Here is a 21,470-nt window from a genome sequence, read left to right as displayed (position 1 = left end):
TGACGCATGCGCATGCGCAGCATTGAAAACACGTCTTAGGCCAACAAGTCTTCAATTAATTTTCAATTTGATGCCAATTTGTTACAGCATTTGCATCAGCGGATAAACCGTTAAGCAAAAACAGGTTGGTGGCGAACACCAAGACCACGGTCACTTAGCAGATGTTGCATTGAAAATAAGTAAATATATTTAGTATTTCAGTTGTTGTTGTTGCTGACTCAATTACTCCAATTTTATGCGCTTATCAGCGCCATAACATCACGGCGGCTGTCGCATACTTATTCCACGCGATGTCATTATAAAAGTCGCTGCCGCCATAAGACAGCCGGAAGAACGAAGGGGGCAAGCAACAAAAACCAGCAAACAAATAGACATAAATTGCAAAAATCTTGCAGCCAGTGAAATATCAACGCTAACGGTCTCAATGCTGACATAAGAGCCCAACGTGCAAAAAAAGAGAAGAGAGTAGGGAAAAAATGAATGTCGCAGAAAAAGTATTAAGCCAGCAAGGCTTGTTGATTTTTTCCGCTGATCTGTCATATTTCGCGCACAGACTTCTCGAAGCCAAAATCAAAAAAAAAAAAAAAAAAAAAACATGCAAAAATGTTAACTTCAATTGCAGCGAGGCTATAATACCCTTCACGAATAAAGAAGATTCCAAAAAATAAAGAATTTTGAACGGCCAGTTTGTATGGCAAGTATATGCCACAGTGGTCCGATCTAGAAAGATTTTTCATTATTGCAGCCTAGCCTTAGAAAATAGCAAGCGTCATATTTCGTGAAGCTATCTCATCAAATAAAAAAGTTTTTTATAGAAGGACTTGATTTTGAACGGCCAATTTGTATGACAGCTATATACTATAGTGGTCCGATATCGGCGATTCCGACCAATAAGCAGGTTCTTGGAGAGAAAGGGATGCATGCAAAATTTCAGAGCGATATCTCAAAAACTGATGAACATAGCTAAATCTACTCGATCTTTGTCTAGATCTTGGTCTTGGTCTTGGTCTTTATCTTGGTCTTGATTTTGGTCTTGGTCTTGATCTTGGTATTGATCTTGGTCTTGGTCTTGGTCTTGGTCTTGGTCTTGATCTTGGTCTTGGTCTTGGTTTTGGTCTTGGTCCTTGTCTTGGTCTCGATCTTGGTCTTGGTTTTAGTCTTAGTCTTGGTCTTGGTTTTGGTCTAAGTCTTGGTCTTGGTCTTGATCTTAGTCTTGATCTTAGTCTTGGTCTTGGTCGTGGTTTTGGTCTTGGGGTCTCGGTCTTGGTCTTGATCTTAGTCTTGATCTTAGTCTTGGTCTTGGTCGTGGTTTTGGTCTTGCGGTCTCGGTCTTGGTCTTGATCTTAGTCTTGATCTTAGTCTTGGTCTTGGTCTTGGTCTTGGTCTTGGTCTTGGTCTTGGTCGTGGTTTTGGTCTTGGGGTCTTGGTCTTGGGGTCTTGGTCTTGGTCTTCATCTTAGTCTTGATCTTAGTCTTGGTCTTGGTCTTGGTCTTGGTCTTGATCTTGGTCTTGGTCTTGGTCTTGGTCTTGGTCTTGGTCTTGGTCTTGGTCTTGGTCTTGGTCTTGGTCTTGGTCTTGGTCTTGATTTTGATCTTGTAAAAATTTATATGTCCCGTTCAGGGTATATTATAAATTGAAGAAAGACGAAGCAGTACAAATCGAAGTGCAAGTAGAGCAGAGGAAGTTGAAAAGCAACTCATTGCCATTTGCGCTGTAATCGCGATTACAACGCTGAACCGCAGCTGTCATTCGATCCGCAGCTGACATTCAATTTCGCCACAGTTGCAGCGTTGCAGATGATGTCGCCGTCACAGTGGCACAAAGCCGCAATCAGAAAGTTACAGCGTCTGTCACAAGCCAACGTTCGACATCTGCAACGTCGATCGCTCTCAATTCCGCAGAGCTCGGTTTTGCTTTATTCTTTTTTTTTTTTTGTTTTGGTTTTTATTGCCGCGTCGTTATTATGCCACGCTTATTCAAATACTTCTTTTTCTCGGTTGCAAAGAAAATATTTATGTTTTCATGGCGATTAAAGAAATCGAGCAGCCGTCGTGTGGTTTGCCGCAATTTAAAGTTACCCAAGCTGTCGCTGCAATCACGCAGTCGGTTTAGCAGGCGTCTTCAGTATGATCTGCTGGTCCTTCTATGTGTCTCACAACGTGCTTAGCTTATCGGTGGGTATCGACGAACATCAAATGTCGCCATGGCATATCTGTTTCTTATTTCATTATTGCTTTTGTATTTTTCCTTCCACTTTTCGAATTGCCTCGCACATTGTCGGGCGTAAATTGATATTTGGCAGAATGTCTAAAGTTCTCGGTGGTTTTGTGACAAATTGCAATTGCAAAGTCGGCGCTTACATTGTTGCGCTATTAAATTTACGTTACTTCATTGTGGCTTGAACGTGTGTAGAGAGGCTCGTAGCACTTCTTGATGTTCCTGTTTTTTTGCAGTGTTTAAGCTTTGAGTGAGCAAAAATAGTATTTTCTTAAGACGTTATTAAGGTACACTTGATTTTTCCATTATATAGTTTTGGTACTGAAATTTGTAGTATTTATGGAGCGATTGGTTTAGGTTCTGTGATACTGGCGAATTGTAACGCCTCACAAATACCTACTGGTGGTTAGTAATGCCGGATGGAGGTTCAGTTTTATTTGAGTCGACGTATTCGTCAAATGTTTTTACGAACTTTATGCGCAGCTTGATATCTAAGTTTGTTACTTCGTCTAACCTCTTGAACTGCAAAGCTCCTAGGTACTTAAGATAGTGCTGAGGCATTTTGTCGTCTTTTTCTTCTTGGTCTTGATCTTGGATGTGACCTTGTTTTTAGTGTTGGTCTTGGTTTTGTTCTTGGTTGTTTTTTTTTTTTTTTTGGATTTTGGTTTTCGTCTTGGTTTTGGTATTGATGGTGGTCTTGGTCTTGATTTTGTTTTCGGTTTCGGTTTTGAGTTTGGTTTTGTTCTTGGTCTCGGTCATAGTCTTGGTCTTGGTCTCAGTCTTGAACTTGCTCTTGGTCTTGGACTTAGTCGAGATATTGGCATTGATATTGGAATTTACCTTTGTCTCGAGCTTGTCCTTGGTCTTGGCCTTAGCATTGATCTTAATCATGTTAATAGAATTAATCTTGGTCTTGGCCTTAGTTTTGACTGTGTTCTTGGTCTTGGTCTTAATCTTACTGTCCGTCTTTTTCTTTGAAAATTTCAGTCTAAGCCTAGGTCTTAGTTTTCCTCTAGGCTTTAATTTTAATGTTGGGTTTATAACGGAATATGTACTGCTTTTCAGTTCTGGTCTTGGACTGATATTCGAAATTACACTGGAACTTGCTTTGTTTTCAGATTTCCTTTCAGTGTCTTCTAGTATACTATTGCACTTTAACTTTTCCTTCTTTTAACTCCCTCCGTTTTTCCACAAAGCACTGTAATGTATACTAATATATACAATAAAGCTGTCAAAAAGCATATCGAAGCAAGGAAATATAAAGAAAATTGCCATTCCACGACGAAGAAGTTCGCGCCTCGCTTTGTGCTTGCACCACTTTCTGTGACCACAACTGCCAAGTTTTTCTTTTATCTGCTTTGCCGCTAAGTATTCCGCAACTCATTTCATTTTCTTGTCATTTTTGTTGTTATTTGTTCTTTGCATAGTTTTTCCCTTTGTCACTGACATACTTTCCCATAAGTTGTGAATGGAAATTAATTCTTGCTTGCCACAGAATTGCGGCGACAGGAAGTGCAGTGAAATGCACCGAGAAGCTATTGAAATTGGCAAACTCATATTCATCAAATATATGTAAATATGTATGTACATAAGTGGGTAAAGGAGAGGTGGTAGACTACTTGTGGCACAACAAAAGCGGAGCTAACTATGTTTTTAGTTTACAGCGAAATGCAACACTGCGTGACTGAGTAGCTTTTAAAGTAAATAGGCGCTATAATGAGCACTCGTTGCTTGCAATTGTGTTCACTTAGAGAAAGTGATTTGCATTAAAGAATATTAGTTTTAATATATTCTTCTAACTGCATTGTCAGCGGCTATAACTTCTTTGAGGGCAAGTGCCTGCGGAATTATCCCGGCTGATCTACAAATGCCCTTTTCTATGCCGCTTGTTAAATCAGCAAATATTTTCATTGTTCAACAAAATTAGTGAATTGAACAAGTGGAACACTTCTGTCCTCCCATGAAAGAAGACAATAACGCATCTGTTCTCACATGAAATAAAATAACATTTAATTACTATAAAGAAGAATTGAACAAGTGGAACACACCTAAAACCTAAGAAGGGGAGCAATATTTCATTCCAATGAGGGAGAGATCTTTTAGCTACCAAAGATCTACAAAAAAGATGATCTCTCGAAAGAACCCACTATTTTAGTTTAATGAGGCACGCCAACAAATGGAACACATCCGTGCTCCCATGAAAGAAATTAATATTTTATTACTAGAACTAGCAGGAACACATCAAACAACTCAAAATAGAAAGCAATGTTTCATCCCATAAAGGAGAGATTATTTAGCTACAGAAAAGCCACATAACAAGCTGATCTTTCATTGAAACCAACTGTTTTTTTTTTTCAAAGAAACACAACAACCAAACAAGTTAAACACAATTCTTACTCCAAAACGATGATCGCTCTTAAGCGAATCGCCAGAAGACGAAACAAATATACGGGAAATATTTAAATATTACAATTAAGAAATATAGTGTGGACTCATCTACCTATGTAGAGCTTCTTTCCGCAAGTGAAATGAGTCAAAAAAGCAGTTTTCGTAGGAAAAATGTTGGAAAGCTCTGGAAAAGATATCCGAAAACTTGCCATCCAAAATGTTTAGTCAAAAATATACTGGCTGAGTGAATTTTGCGGTAGAATTTTTTTCTCTAGACCACCAACTGCTTTCTGCCGCACAACTAAACAAAATAAATCAAATTATATGCTCTCAAGGTTGGATTTCAATAGTTACTTCAAGCTGAGAATACCCTCTAGACGTGATTGTTGATGAGGTTGAGTAGGGGAGGAGAATTCTACCTCAATATATACCGAAGGATTCAAAATGGGCTGCGGTGTAGGGACGGATTATACGCTGAGGGTCTTGATATTTCCATATTTTTATCTACCAAACTCCAAGTGGAAATACTGGGGATAAAAACGCATGTGGAGTTCTAATGAAGAACTATGAAAGGATACAGAAAGCGATCATTTACAAAAGCAGCCAAGTCGTCGCCAAAAATCAATTCCATTTTAGTAAACAAATGCAGCGAGGCTTAAAGCTCAATGGCAAGTCCACTCCACATGTCCATAATTTGGTTTCCGGTCACAGAAACAATTTCTGCAATGCATGACGAAAATGGCGAAACAAAAACTAAGGAACTATACAGGCTTGTTTTTAGGCACTCTTAAATTACTTGCATACGCAGACCGTATTGTGTTAGCAGTAGCTAAACACCTCAATGACTTCCAGAGCAAACACATTGAGTGCATAAACGGTCTGCGCCAATGGTTCTTCTGAATGAGTTCAGAACTGGCTGAGCAAAAGAAAGTCTTGGCAAACCTCACTCAAAAGACGGTGAAGCCACAGACTGAAACCGGACATCCATTCGTGGATAGACAGACGACATAGGCACCTGGATTCTACCTAACCCAAATACTAAATGGACATGGGTGCTTTAGAAGCTACCTTTACAGATTCCAGCACGACATTAGTCCGAATTGCCCGACGTGTTCAGAGTGCTTTGAAGATTCTGAGCATGTATTCTTTTATTTTCCTCGCTTTTGGAATAAAACGCTGATTAGACGTCCGTCAGTCCGTCCCACTGAGATCTGGAAAGCCGTCAGCGAAGCGGCGGCCTCAATCCTGAAAAAAACTGAGACTTATAGAACTGATTAGGCGTCCGTCAGTCCGTGCCATAGAAGAGAGCTAAATGTCTTATCACTCCCAGGAAGTAATACTTAATAAGGTGGTTCCGTGGGAGAGCCTGGAGTTGGGAGTCGAGGTTAGGTTTAGCGGATTGACGTTCCCCCATCTACCTACCGATCTACATAGCTTAACGTAAACTTAAATAGGCACTTTAATAGGCTTTTATTTTCTGGATTTTTTTTAAAGAATTGCAAAGTGAGATTCCTAAGACAGATACAAGGCCACATGAGTGTCTCTCTGCAGCTGTTATAACAGGCAACCTAGATCAATATTAGACTTCCAACAAATTATTTGTATTTTCTCACTTTTAATCTTAAGCATTTGCGATTCCAAGACACATTCACGCACACACAATCAACTTAGGAACGAATAATTGTTAGCAATTCGTATTCGGCGCACATTTGCATGCTTGAAATGCAAATAACTTTCGAAGTAATAAGATTTAGCACACCTGCAACTGGACTAATACCAGAAGGGGTTTGGCAAATTAGACCAATGGAATTATCATCAATCCAATTGCCAACAGTGGGCACAATAAAACCCAGCAACAACGTTGCGATGCGGCAAAGCACTAGCAAAGAATAGTTAAGCAAATGACAACAACAACAACAAAAACAATAATACCCAATGGAGGTTGGCATGAAATGGTAATGAGCATGCGTGTCAACGCTTTAATGGCGCTACAATATGGAGTGTGGCACAGCAGAATACACACATGCGGACTAGATATGTACATATGTATGTATATGCATGCATGTGTATGGGCGAGCGCAGCTACAACATATTGGCACCCTAAATAGGCCACATTGTGACTTCTGCGTGTATGCATGAATGGGTAAATGCTTGACTGGACCCGGCAGCCGTTGGCGTTCGACAGCCCTCAGCCGTCAGCAATCAGTCACATTGTTGCATTTAGCTGCTTAGAAATACTACTGTTATTGTTGTTGTTGTTGTATGTATAGGTAATGACAATAGCAAGTGCGCAGTAATACATACAAAAGTACGCACTCTTCACCCCTTGTTGCATACTTAGAGGCGCTGCGCAGCCTACTTCAACCAGTACAGAGCTACTGTGCCTCTGCATGCACGGTTAAAGTTTGTGTGTGCTAATCATTGCAGCTTCTTTACATGCCCTCAGCAACAATTGACTGCTGATGTTGTGGGCATGAGTGTACATATGCCTGGTTGTGGTGTTGTTATTGAAGGGTCGCGTCCAGCGAGGATCGCTTCTAGCAGCACATGTGTTGTGAATTGTCGAAAATCACTAGTCATGAATATGCTCTAAAGGCTGTTGTGTCAACTGCGTTCAACGCCGAAAGGCTTACGCGTGAAATAAGCATGCCTGCAAGGGGTGGTTCTGAAAGAAGGTGCCAGCTATGCGTACATTTCTAAGATTTTTGAAAGGTTATGTGTTCTTTTAGGAGCATGAAGTAATAGATAACTGCCTTATTTAAAATGACCGTCAGGCTTTTTTGAAGACATGAAAGCTCAGTGGTAATGAATGCTTAAAGATTAGAGAGAAATTGTTAAAATAGTTTTATGCAGTTATGGAGTTAAAAGTTTAAAAAGGTTTTAAAAAACAGCCACGCTAAAAAAAGCATAAAAAATATAACAATTTCGGAAGCTCAAAAAATCATGAAAGTTTAAAAAATGCCAGAAGCTCAAAAAATCATAAAAGTTTTAAAAATTTTCGAAAGCTCAAAAAATCATAAAAGCTCTTGAGCGATGTAAAAAAACTATGAAAGCTTAATAAATATTAAAGGCTAAATATATCATTGAAGCTTTCAAACTGTATAGCTGTAAAGGTTTTGAGAGCTCGACACATCATGAAAGCTTTCAAATTTAAGAAAGTTGTAAAAAAATTGTAAAAACTGTAAAAAAATCATGAAAGTTAAGAAAAATCCTGAAAGCTTTAAAAAGTTTCGGAAGCTCAAAAAATCATAAAAGCTCATGGGGGCTATAAAAAAAACTGTGAAAAAACCATGGAAGATTTAAAAATGGTAAAAATTTAAAAACTTAGTGAAAGCTGCAAAAAATCGTAAAAGTCTAAAAAATGATAGTGACAGTATAAGAAATCATGAAAGCTTTAAAACATACTTAAAGCTTCAAAAGTGACAAAGGCTTTAATTTTTTTTACTTCAATTTTGGGACCTCGGACGTATTACTGTGGGCTTTTGTAATTCCAAAAGCTTTAGAAAATGGTGAAGCCCGTAAAAAATCGTGAAAGCGTTGGACATCGTCAAAGCGTTAAATAAATATTGTGAGAGTTTAAACAATTATAAAAGCTTTTAAAAGTACTTAAAACTTTAAAAGTCCTAGCAGCTATGAAGGAAACTGTTTAAAGCTTTAAGAAGTCTTGAGAGCTCAAATTATGAAAACTTTCAAAATGTCAAATCTGTAAAAAAAAATATAGAAAAAGTTTAAGCTATGTTAAAGCTTTCAAAAGTACTTAAAACTTTAAAAGTCTTAAAGCTTTGAGAAAGTTTTTCCACATTACTTCTTTAGAGAGCCCTCATGTATTTCTGTGTGTGCTTTTAAAGTTCTAAAAGCTTTAAAAAAAGAGAAAGCTGTAAACGAGTCGTGAACGCTTTGCAAACTCTTGAAAGTTCAAAAAGTTATGAGAGCTGTGAAAATCGTGAAAGCTGAACAACATGAAAGTTAAAATAAAACTATGATAGCTTCGAAAATAGCTTAAAGCTGTAAAAATTATGAAAGCTTTAAAAGTGTTTTTGTTTATTTCTGCACTTTTGAGAGCCTTCGATGTATTCCTGCATGCTTTTAAATTCTGAAAAATTAAAAAAAAAGTTAGGAAAGCTGAAAAAATCACTAAAGCTCAGAAAGTTGAGAAAGCTTTCAAAATCCTGAGAACAGAAAAAAAACTTCTTGAATGTAAACATCATGAAAGCTTTTCATTTTTATTATCTAAAAACTTTAACTAAAAGTTTTAAAAAAGTATTTGGATCACCTTGTGCATCTAACTAGAACACCTAGCTTCAGGAAGCGCCTCTAGAGCGTCTAACATGCAGCGATAAATGAGCAGTGACATCAATTGCCGACGTCGCTGCTTGTTGCCATTATTCAACACAGCTAAAAGTCGACCGAAGCCAGTTAGAGACACAAACTTTCGAGTCCATGCCTAGAAGTACGGACACACACATACATAAGTATGTCGATGCATTTGTACGCATGGCAAACGTCGCTGACACGGAACCTGATTAATATCAGCGGCTGCATTTACCGCTAGAATTAAAGTTCGCTTCCCAACGGCCGAACTTGGTGAAAGCAAGTTGGTAGAAAATTGCCATGTCCTACATACCCCTAAGCTAAAAGTGCGTGGTAGCATCAGTTGCAGTCGTACTTGGCGCCTCCCCTGTGTATAGCGAGAAAAAATGATGCCACATTAATTTGGGCGCAGGTTTTAATTCGTATGAGCGCTTTCATTTGTACGCTGGTACATCGGTTGGAAGTGGCACTCAAGTTTGTTTTATTGACGTCCATTTCCATGTTAATGGCTGCTTTCCTGCTCCCCACCCCTTATTTAGGTAGACGCTAGAATATGTATCTCTGACATTTTCGCTTTGGCGCCTTCATTAGCATTTGTACATGACTTGGCCATGCATTCGACGGCACTGCTTAGCAATCGTATTTGCCAAATGACTTGTTAGAGAGAGTGGTGAGTTTGAGCGGTGACTACACGCTACTTTGGTAGGCTATATTGAAAATCTGGTCGAGGGAAGGGAAATATTTAATCAAAAGTGCCTCAAATTACTTCAGAAAATACTCGGTGCTTGTTGTTCTAGTTATCTTTCATTACAAATTTCTACTAATGTACATATATCGTGTACTCTCCAGTGGTTTCCAAATTGCAAATTTAGATAATTTTCGCTATGTTAGTTTGACCAGATTGAATTAAGCAGACGGAATATATCACATGATGGAAATTGAGTTGACCTCATTGGGTGTTTTGACTCTTTCATACAACGTTTTCACTGTTTTCTTCACAGCGAGGTCACCTTTAAAGCTATCTACTTACATTTAAAAAAAATATATCCATAGAAAGTATTTTTTCCTTCGAACTCTCGACCAAAGAGTTCTATAAGAGCATTAGTCTACTTCAAATTACGTTTGGAATCCGACATGAAGATAAATTAAAATCAAAAGACCAGTTTAGACTCAATTCTTAAGAATCGAAGAAAAGCTCTCAATTGAGCTTTTAATCTTAAATAAATTTGATTGAACTGCGAGATAGGAAGGAAAATTTTACATTTCTGTTCAAAAGTCAACTTTTTCCCCCCATTCAGAAGAACTAGATAAAGCTTGACAGCTCGTAATTGAGCTTTTACCCCAAATTGAACTGAACTTCACATTGTGTATTAGAAACGACAGTTTAGAAACTTTTGTTGAAAAAGCAAGTTTTTTTACAAAATTCAAATGAACTCGATATGGTCTAAAAGCTCGTGGTTCAGCTTTCACCCCAAAATTTGACTGAACCTCACTGTAAGTGAAGTAGAAAGGAAAGTTGAAAAATTTTGGTCATAAAAACAAGTTTTAACACCATACAAAAGAACTAGATAATGTCTCGCACGGGAGCTTTTGATTTTGAACTTGGACTGAACTTTACTGTGAGTGAAGTAAAATGGAAAGCTAAACACTTTTTGGCCGAAAATCAGGTGGCGGTAAGCCTATTCAGAAGAACTAGATAAAGCTTGAAAGCTTGTAGTTGAGCTTTTACCACAAAATTGGACTAACGTTCACTGTTAGCAAAATAGAAAGGAAATTTAATAAATTTCTGTCCGAAAAAACAAGGTTTTTGCACCATGCACCATAACTGCATAAGGTTTAAAAGCTTTTAGTGGAGCTTTTGACTTTGAGCGTGAGCTGAACTGCACTGTGTGTGATTAAAACGGAAAATTAAGAAATTTTTGTAAGAAAACTTAGTTTTTTCACACAAACGATGTCTGAAAAGAAAAAAGCTCTCAGTGGAGTGAAGCTTTCACTACTCAATATATTTTTTATATCATTTTAATACTAGCCTATTGAATATATGTAGTTTCCTATTATGAGCTATTATATTTTTCAATATAAAATTTTATACAACGAGCAATCAAGTAGAAATACAAAATTTGTAAACAAAATACTTCATTATTCCCATTCACTAACTTTGCACTACATCTGCACATTCAAAAAATTCAAAATCTCTGCCTACACACTACAACACCGACAACACTAAATGAGACTTATTGAAACTTTCAAAATTAAAATTGAATTTTGTCTTTTCATTTGGCACTGTACGCACTCAATGTGCCACATTTGTCATGAGTAGGATACACAAGTGCGTACAAGTTGTTCTAGTATAACAGTGAAAGTTTGCTAAAGTTCCGGGAAATAATTCAAAATGATTTCATGCAAAACATTTAAACAAATTTATGTTACAATTATGGAAAATTAAGCGCACTTTTGTGTGTCACAACTTCAAAAGTTTTTCAATAATGTTTGTAAGCGTTAATGGCCTGTGAGAAATAGAAGCGAAGATGACAAAAGAGAAATGCAAAATTAAGGACATGTAAAACTCAGTCCACGGTAATCGGTAACATCGTCGACATTTTATTGATTTAAATCAGTTTGAACCAAGTCTAAAATAAAAAATAGTCTTAAAAAGTTCTAAGGTGGCAATATTTTAACCGTCTTATGAGCTTTAAAAATACAAAAAATTCAATTGTGGTCCCATAAAGCTTAAACTCGTGAAAACTTGCTGGTCTCACGGATTTTTGAAACATTTCATTCATAAATTCATTCATAATAAATATTAATGAGTATTTTCAAAAACTTATGATTTTGATTTTTTCAAGAGCTTACACTTATTTTTAAAAGATTTCTTATTTTTTTTAATTTTATGAATGATTAATGATTTTTAAATTTTTCAATATTTTTTAAAGCTTTCACGCTTGTAAAGCTTTCATACATTTTGTAGCGATCATAAGTGATTTACGGTTTTCAACGATTACATAATTTTTGAACTGATATTTCTAATTTCAAAAAAGTTGCGAAAAAGCTTATAACTTGTAAAAACTTGACAAAGCCATAGAGTTTTCGAAAGATTTCCAATGAATCTTAATGTTTAATGTTACAGAATTTTAAAATTTTTTATTAGATTTTATAAATGATTAATAGTTCCCAAGCTTTCAATATTCTTGTAAAGCTTTCGCGGTTTTTAAAGCTTTTGCTAATTTTCAAAAGCTTTCAATAATGATTTTAGTAATTTTTGTTACTTTTCCAAAGCTTTCAGAAATTTATGAATTTTTGTTATACATTGTTTTTAAAGCTTTCAACATTTTTGTTAAGATTTCGCTAAATTTCAAAAGCTTTCATAATTATATTTGTAATCCTTAAAGTTTTCAATATTTTTGTAAAGCTTTAAAGTTTGCAAGTTTTCGATATTTTTAAAAAGCTTTCACTATTTAAAAAAAGTTCACTAATTTTCAAACGCTTTCATGAGTTTTATAGTTCTCGTGAATATTTCATGGGTTTTAAAGTTGTAAATATTTTTGTAACTTCGACGTATTCGTTTAATTCAAAGGATACTCATCTTTGAAGCAACAGATTAATTTTCTTCAAAAATTACATTACAAGCATAATAGCCTAAGTTTTCACAAATTTGGAAAGCTTGCATAATTTTTTAAAAGCTGTTATAAATTTTCCATATCTTGCATAAATTTACAGATGCTTTCATAAATTTACTAAAGTTTCCATGAATTTAGAAAGCTTTCATAAATTAAGCTTTAGTGAATTTAATTACGCGATAGATAAAATTATTTGAAAATTATATTGAAACCATAGTGGCTTAAGTTTTCGTAAATTTAAAAAAACTTTAACAAATTTTCAAAAGCTTTAACGAATTTTTCTACCTTCATGAATGATTCATGTTTTTTTAAGTTCTCAAAATATTTGTAAGTTTCCAATTTCAATAAATTTTCAAATGCATCAATAAATTTACAAAATTCTTTAAAAGCTTTGATGCATTTTTCTACGCCTACGAGTGATTGATGGTTTTTTAAGTTTCCAAAATTTTTGTAATTGTTGGGATTTTTTAAGCTTTCAAGATGATTGAAAATTCTTCTTGATGTCTGAAGCTTTCATGAATTTATGACTGTTTTACAGCCTATGAAACTTTAATAAATGGTAAAAGCTTAAAAAATAGAAAAATAAAACTTCGGTAAATAGTAAAAGCGTAAAAAGATAGAAATTAATTTGTTTTTAATAAATAGTGAAAGCTTTAAAAACTCATGAAAGTTTCTACGTACCCGAAATACAAATTTTTGCTTATTTTTCCTGCGAAGCCTTACTCAACATTTTACATATACTTGGCAACAATTTTGTACAACACATATCGGCGCCAATGTTAGCGGAGTGATTTCAAGCTTTCACTGTTTCATTTCATTATTTCATGTCCCACTTGCAATTCGAGTCCTTTAATATTTATCCCCTTGGGATGGTGAAAAGTGACGTTATTATTCCCATATACATTTATGTGCTTGTGTGCGCCTGTATAACACTAACTACTTTTGCTCCATTAGAGCTTGTCGAATGCATAATTTTGCAAATTGTTTAAGCCACCACTTGAATAGATACAAACTACAAGGATCTACGTGTATGTGTAAGTAATATGATAAAGCTTTACAAATTGCGCTAGTTGTTCGGATATTTAGACGCTTTTGCTTTTGTAACTCTATACATATTCGCAATACATATGAATAACGAGCCGTATATTGTATGTTGTGCGCTTAACGCTCGAGTTACGTCCGATAAATAAGAGTGGACTAACAAATTGTTGGCTTGTAATTTATGTTTATTTTAAAGTACGAATATTTTATGGCTTTTTGTTATGGAAATTAATAAGCTCAGGGATTTGAGCTCGCCTCGGCTGATATAGGCTTACAGCACACATAAACGTGCTTTTGTGCCACACTGTGTAGCAGGCGGTAGTCACTACATGTGTACGGTTATTTGGGCTTTTGTCGGCCACGCACATGTGTGTGCGGTCAGCTGCACTGTAATTATAGCCTTTTTCAATAGTGTATCATGGCAAATTGAGGTTATGTCGAAATTGGAACAACCAATTTGCGTAGACTGTATTATAAATGTGTGTAATTGAATATAGTTTGAGTGGTTTGCAATGAAAACGGAAATTTATAGAAAATTATATGCCACAAATGACAGGATGGAAGTGTGCTTTGTTCGAAAGGCATATACATACATATATGATTGAGGTTATGATGGTTAAACAAAGAGATCCTTTTCGAATCATACAACCATTGGAAAGTCTCTACAAGTAGTAGTAAAGATAATCAGTAGGACGGGGGATATCACGTCTTCGGATACAGAAATAATTGTTAGTAGAACCCTTCAGAGTATGCGATGTATATATAAAACTCTCTCTTTTAATATATAAACATAAAAAGATTAGGTAACTAATATGTTTTTCCAGTTCTATAATGATTCATAAGATTTATTTATTTATTTTTTCTTTTTTTTACAGCTTTCATTACTTTTCCAAGACTTTCATAAATCAAGGCATTCTTCTGTTAAGTAGTCAAATATACTTAAGACCTTCCGAAGTCATGAAAGCTTTAAAAGCTCGTAAACGCTTAGAATATTTGTGAAGCTTAAAAAGTTCGAAAGCTTTACAAAAGTTTTGCGAATTCTAAGAACCATGAATTGTTTAGGAGAACATGAAAGCTTTTAATAATTTATGAAAGCTTGTGCAAATTTATAAAAGCATAAGCTAATCAAGAAAGCTTTGAAAATTAGTGAAAGCTTAAAAAATTCGGCAGCTTTAAAAAATTTTTGGATACTTTAAAAACCATGAATGGTTCGGGAGAGCACGAAAGAATTTGACAATTTACAAAAGCTTGTGAAAATGTGTAAAAGCATAAGCTAGTATGCGAATTGTAAGGTTCTTGATTTTAATTTATTACTAATCCTTAAAACTTATTATTATATTATTTTTTAAAGGTTTTTATAATTCAAATACTACTTGTATTAAACAGTCCAATCGACTGAGAAGCTTCAGAAATCGTTAAAACTTTTAAAAATTGTGAGAGCTATTGAATTGTGAAAGCTTTACACAAATTTTGAAAACTATAAAAACTAAGAATCTAGCATGAGAGCTGGAAAATTTATTAAAGCTTTTGTAAATTTAAATATTTATAATTTAATTTAAATTTTGTTTAAATATAAAAGATTTTGAAAACTTATGAAAGCTTTTGAATATTTGTAAGAGGTTTTTGTAAATTTGTAAAAGCTTCTGAAAACTTATGAAAACTTGTAAAAATGTGTAAAAGCTTTAGCTCGTATGCTTACCATATAATTCATGATTTTAAATTTTTTTCTAATTCTTATTCATAGGATTTCATAAGTCGAGTCCTTTATTCTGTTATGTGGTCAAATATACTTAAGAGCTTTAGAGATCATAAACGCTTTGAAAAATCATGAAAACTTAAAAAATCGTGACAGCCTTACGAAAATGTATAAAAGCTTTTGAAAACTTATGAAAGCTTTTAAAATTTGTGAAAGCTTTTACAAATTTGAGACAGGTTTGATGTTTTTGAAATTTTTGTGAAAACTTTTGATAGCTATAGAAATTTTTTAAAAGCTTAAGCTAGATTCTTATTAAAATTTGTTTCTAATTTTTAATCACATGCTTTCATAAATGTACTCCTTCTTTTGTTAAGTGGTCAAACACTTCAGAAATCATGAAAGCTTTGAAAAATCGTGAAAGCTGAAAAAAGTGTAAAAGCATTACGAAAACTTTAACAACTTTATAAATCATAAATTAGAGCATTAAGGTTCATAAGATCTCTCGGAAATGTATTTAAGTTAAGTTATAAAAGCTTTAGAAATTTATGAAAGCTTTTAAAAATCTGTGACAGGTTTTGTAAATTTTTAAGATCTGTAGGAAATGTAAAAAAATTCTTTAAAATTTGTAAAAAATTTTGTAATTTATGAAAGCTGTAGAAAACTTTTAAAAGGGCAAGCTAGATGCTTACTATATAGTTCATGATTTTAAAATTTTTTCTAATTTTTAAACACAATCTTCATAAATCGAGTCCTTTTTTTGTTAAGTAGTCAAATTTGCTCCAGAAATCATGAAAACTTTGAAAAATCGTAAAAGCCTAAAAAATCAAGAGAGCTTTTCGAAAATTTTAAAAACTCTAAATACCAGGAATCATTGAGAAGACCATGAAAACTGATGAAAGCTTTTGAAAATTTATTAAAGCTTTTTAATTGTTATGAATGCTGTTGAAGTTTATGAAAGCTTTTAAAAATTTCTGACAGATTTTGTAATTTTATAAGAGCTTTAGCAAACGTGTGAAAATTCCTGAAAATTTAGGGAAACTTTTGAAATTTATGAAAGCTTTAGAATATTTTTGAAAGTTTAAGTCAGTTTGCTTACTATATCCTTTATAATGGACGTAAAATATAAAAAGTAGACCAATTCTTCTAGATTAAACGAAAAATCGACAAGATCAGAGTGTAGTGCATCATTAACAAACTAGTAATGGTTGCAAGTCTCTCAATCTAAACATTTTGAACCTTAAGCAATTCTACATTTTCGATTTTTCACCGCATTTTCTAATTTTACACACTAAATTTTACAAATCGTCACCGTATTTTATCTACAAATGCTTATTCAACTCGAACTCAAGCCGCCAGCGTCGGCACAAGGAAAAGTTAACGTTGCATGCGACGTCATGCGGGTGACTGCATTTTAATAAATGCTGCCTTGACTGGCTGTTGGGTGCCACTAATGCCGGACAATTAGTCGGAAAAGTGAAAGTAAGTTCCTTTCACTCATGCGCCGCTGGCAACAGCAGCCTTTATTATCAATTGAGATTTATTGGCGCACTTTATATAAGTCGCACACGTTTACATATTTTACTCGAGAGCGTGGCATTATATTTATAGACATACCATTTCATTTTTTCTCGGCTTGTATTACTTTTTTTATATATCAAATGTTTTTTTCGCACACTCACTAACTAAACTTGTCGTGTTTTATACCCTTCGCCTGGCAGCCGGTACGCCAGCGACAGTTCACCCATTAGCAGCGACAAATTGCTTGACATTCGCCAGGTACATTGCGTAAATTTCGACGACACGATTAACATAATCAGTGGAGTGTATGCAATAAAAGTGCTCGCCTGCCGTGGCTGCGCCCGTGTGCGCCAAATGTCTGACAAGTAAAAATGCCGCTACTTCGCCTACATAACGTTTTGCTCGCGCTCACGCGCCAGCTCATGCTCAAGCGTCGCAAAGTTCCGCCGCAGACGCCACCTAAGCTAGAATCATTTAATCTACCTTTTTGCTATTTTGTCACCTTTCGCTGCATCTTCGTCGTACGTCTGTCTGGCGTGCCTCGTTAATCTCTGCGGCAGCTCTAGCTAGTCTGCCTTAAAACAAGCTTCATCGTAATAATCGCTTCGTTGCTCTAAATTTTCGCGCTATTTACATATTTTGTCTGACTTCGTCTAGCTTGCCGCAGCTCTTGCACCTTTTCGTCCGTTGCGTCTACGTAAATTTTATCACATTCGCGTTGATTTGTGTGCTCCTGCTTTATTTCGATATGCAGCTGCCACCTACTTATCTCTCTTCTCATTCCTGTGTATCCTAGTTACTTGACAGTCACATTTTACTGTTGTATATTTGTCAGTTAGTAATGAGATTACTAAAACACGTGCCGTCAATTAGTAATCGCTAACGCTTGACGTTCGCTAAGGCTGTGCTCAACGCAGGGTTGCTTTTCGATATGTGCGATAAAATATTCGCCATTAAATAGGTTGACTTGTGTGAAATATAGTGACAGGCAGATACATGCGTTTTGTGGTAGAGAAAATTGAGAAAATATAAGAAATTTTATGTTCGTTTCCCGAAAAATGTTTGTTCATGTAAGATTGGTTTAGCAAGCAAGAAAATCTTGAGAGACATACCTTCAATTCCCGCTGAGTGGAGTTTTGCGCGATGCAGTATATGGCGCATCAACTATAGATTTGAACTCATCGAAAGCTCAACTTTTTTAAGACGAGCTCCGGTGCTCAACAGCATGTGTCCACAAGAACACTTAATGCCATTCTGCATAAAGTGGCCACGAAAAATGCTATTAAACTCAGAGAATTGGATTTCTAAATGAACAAGTGTCTGAAGATTCTGAAATCCTCGCAGCTCAACTGTCTAGCTTTTGCCAAACTAAAGTTGAAAACTCTCCATAGACATACTTTCAAGTTGTCTAGCGAAGTTGCTGGGTTTGATATTAGCCGTCTAAATATGTCATAGGCCCGAAGCGGCTAGTGATAAACATATATTTAGGAGTTTTTGGGATCACAAAGAACCAGCTATCTAAGTGGGATGATGCTTTATCTTTAGGACCAGGCTCAGCCCTACAACCTAACCCAAATTTACTAAGAAAAATTCGATAACTTCTATATATTAATCCAGGCCTCTCGTTGTATTTTCACTCAAGTAGCTAGTTCACTACCGATCAGAAGTGACATGTTTCTTTGGCTTTTTCTTTTAGTTATCTTATAGGGTATAAATTTAAGAACCTAATATACTAAATTATCTAAAAATAATCATATATATTTTTGCTTTCACTTACATTTTCTCTGCAATTTTCTTTCCACTCTCCGCAGGCGACCTCCTGCCGCATCCCTGCTACAATGTAAAATGCCCGCCGATGTCCGAAATGAACTGCCCGCCGGACAGTAGTGTGCGTGAAATGCTCAACAGCATCGAAGTGCAACAGATCACCGTAGCGCCAACCGATGCCGCCGACGCCATGACCTACAATACCACCGAAATTGATGAAGACGTCTATGCAGAGTGCTGTCTGGCCAAAAAGTGCATTTGCAAGACCTGCTACATACCCGACTGTCATGGTGAAGATGAAGTGGTCGTCGAGCTGTTGCCCGAATCGATGAACAAACCCGGTCAATGTTGCGGCGAGTATGAGTGTCAGCGCAAACCGAAGTGCACAGCGGACGATGATAGTGAGCTGTATTGGCTGAAGGGCTGTCAGCGTTGCCACTGTTTTGCGGGCAAACCTATGTGCATACAGATCTGCGATGAGGCCGTGAATAAGACCAAAGCCATTTGCAAGCCAGAAAAATTGAATGCGCTCTTTGAGCATGGCGAAAGCTGGCGTGTCGGCTGCTATGAATGCGAATGCATCGATGGTGTTGAAAAGTGCGTGCTGCCGTTCTGCAGCAATGTCGATTGTCCGCGCGAACGTCAAGTAACGTTGAAAGATGGCTGCTGCCCCATTTGTTGGCCCGACTGTGCGCCCATGCCAAAGGAATTGCTGAACGGACGCAGCAGCGTACATGGCAAATACGGCAATGGTCCGCGGCATTACGACGATGAGGATGAAGAAGATGATGACGGTCTGGCTGACGATTTCGTTGATGATGCAAATAGTGCACAGCGTAGCTTTGATTATGCTGGCGAAAATGAGAATGATCCATTGTCGGACATACAGTTGGGCGAAGCAGAAGCAGTGAAGCTGCAGCAGAACACAACCACCGAAGTGCAAAGCACTACAAATGTCGCCAGCTCTTCAACAACCGCAGCAGCAGTCAAAACGACCACCGGCCCTGCAACCCAAACGAGCTCCACTGCCGTTCCCGCCATATACTTGCCCACAACGCCTACCACAGCAGCGCCTTCTGAGTCGCCGGCTGTGGCGCTTGCCAGCGAACCTGCCATAGTCACCGCTTGCCCGCCTGCTTTGGCCTCACGTCACGACGGTCCGGCCTCCTTCCAGCTATACCCCGACGAAGACGACGTCATGCCCGCAGTTAAAGTCGTCTCGGAATCATGCAAGCATTGGATGATTTATATTGTTATCGGCATCTTGGTCGCCTTCATTGCGGTGCTGATAGCTTGGATCATACAATTGCGTTTGAAGCAACGTTCCTACCGGCCGGTCTCGCACATCGACGACAATTTCAATAAGATGTCCTGTAATATCAAGCAAACAAATGCTTATGTTTAGATGAAAGATGAATATATGTAATGGAAAATGGAAATTGCGAGTGTGAGAGCGTAAGGCAGTTTATAATGAGCGTGGAACGTGCATACTTATATTAATGTGTGTTTCTCTTAGCGCCAGGTCCTCGCTAGTGAAGTTTAATGTATGGAAAAAGTTTACGTTAGCAATGAAGAAAATTATGGCCGTCTTAAGCAAACATTTAAAATATTAGCAACGATATTAAGTCTTAAGAGTTAAGTTGATAGAATTATAACCTCATTTTTATGCAGTTAGAAAAGGGATCACTTCATAGAAACTCGCTTATGGAAGCATTAAATCATAAAAATTAACGGAGCAATTTTTTGGAAAGTATTTATTGAATATTTTCAGTAAAGGTTGTGGGCTTAGATACTATCTAGCACACGAACCCAAATAAGCTAAATGTGGGTTGGAGATTTAAAAAAAAGTATTTTTGTAGTATACTATATATGCATGTACTATATTTTCAGAAAAGGTTATGGTCTTAGATATCTAGAACCCAAAAAAAGTTAAAGCTGGGCTTGACAGTTCTTGGTCGAATATAAAACTAGGTTCATAGTTAACTGAAATCGATTTCATGTAGGAAGAAACCTTAACTCCTCTGAGTAGACGGAGGAAAGGATCGGTTAGATATGTGAATAATTTCGGAGTATACAGCGGAGTTGACAGCCCTTGATGAAATATAAATTTGGGTATATGAGTTCAGAAATAAATTACATCTGACACAAAACCTTAAAATCTTTGACTTGAAAGAGGAAAAGATCTTCTAGATATCTCAAACATGATTTCGGAGTATATTAAGGAGTTGACAGTCCTTGGTGGAAGATAAATTTAGGTATATGAATCCAGAAATAAATCACATGTAGCGAGAAAACTTAAAAGCTTAGAGTTAACCTTAGCTAAACACATAATACTACCGGAAAACGTCAAATGCCTAGCCATTTCAGTCAGATTATGTCCATACCTGGGTACAAGTATACTCGAAACAAATAAAATTAATTTTATACAAATTTTCTAAAAAAAAATGATTCAAAAAATTGCTCGAAACATCGACATTCATACATACTACTCAATAAATATATTCGTAAAATTTCAATCATGTATATTTTTTCGTTCGAAATTCCCAACATTTTTCGCATATCGTAGAGAAAAGATCTCAATTTTTAATTTTGATAACATTTTTGTTTTATATAAAAAAAGTTTTAGGTTCTTCATTATACAACATAAAAGTTATGAAATCATAAAATTCATACAAAAATGAAATCAATCATACCTAAACAATTTTTATGCAAATTTTTGACTAAAAGTATTGAAAACAACTATCATTTAGTTTGTAATTACTTTTTAAAAATAAGAAAATTTAACATTTTTTTTTTTCATATTAAACCCGTATGTTTAACTTTTCAGTTAAAATATATATTTGCTTTATTAAAATATAATAATACAATATTATAGTTTTATGCTGCTTTTTAAATTAAACTAGATTAATTCAAAA

General features: G+C 35.9%; 1 protein-coding gene across 2 annotated transcripts in view; it reads left to right on the top strand.

The window, feature by feature from the left end:
• The window catches only part of LOC120777706, a 101,329-nt gene extending 80,149 nt beyond the window's left edge, over positions 1 to 21,180 (top strand). Inside the window, exons 2-3 of one of the 2 annotated variants that reach the window (XR_005705526.1) lie at positions 18,600 to 20,010; positions 20,072 to 21,180. Coding sequence is in view for 1 of the 2 variants with exons in the window: in XM_040109185.1 (XP_039965119.1) it covers positions 18,600 to 19,960 (1,361 nt within the window). In the remaining variant the exon portion in view is untranslated. Of the gene's footprint in view, positions 1 to 18,599 lie in introns of both variants that reach the window. The other variant, XM_040109185.1, reaches the window with a different exon arrangement.
• The last annotated feature ends 290 nt before the right edge of the window (positions 21,181 to 21,470 follow it).

Source organism: Bactrocera tryoni, chromosome 5 (genome assembly GCF_016617805.1).
Source record: "Bactrocera tryoni isolate S06 chromosome 5, CSIRO_BtryS06_freeze2, whole genome shotgun sequence".
NCBI lineage: Eukaryota > Metazoa > Arthropoda > Insecta > Diptera > Tephritidae > Bactrocera > Bactrocera tryoni.
The sequence above is the reverse complement of the archived record's forward strand: the minus strand, read 5'-3'. Positions and strand labels throughout refer to the sequence as shown.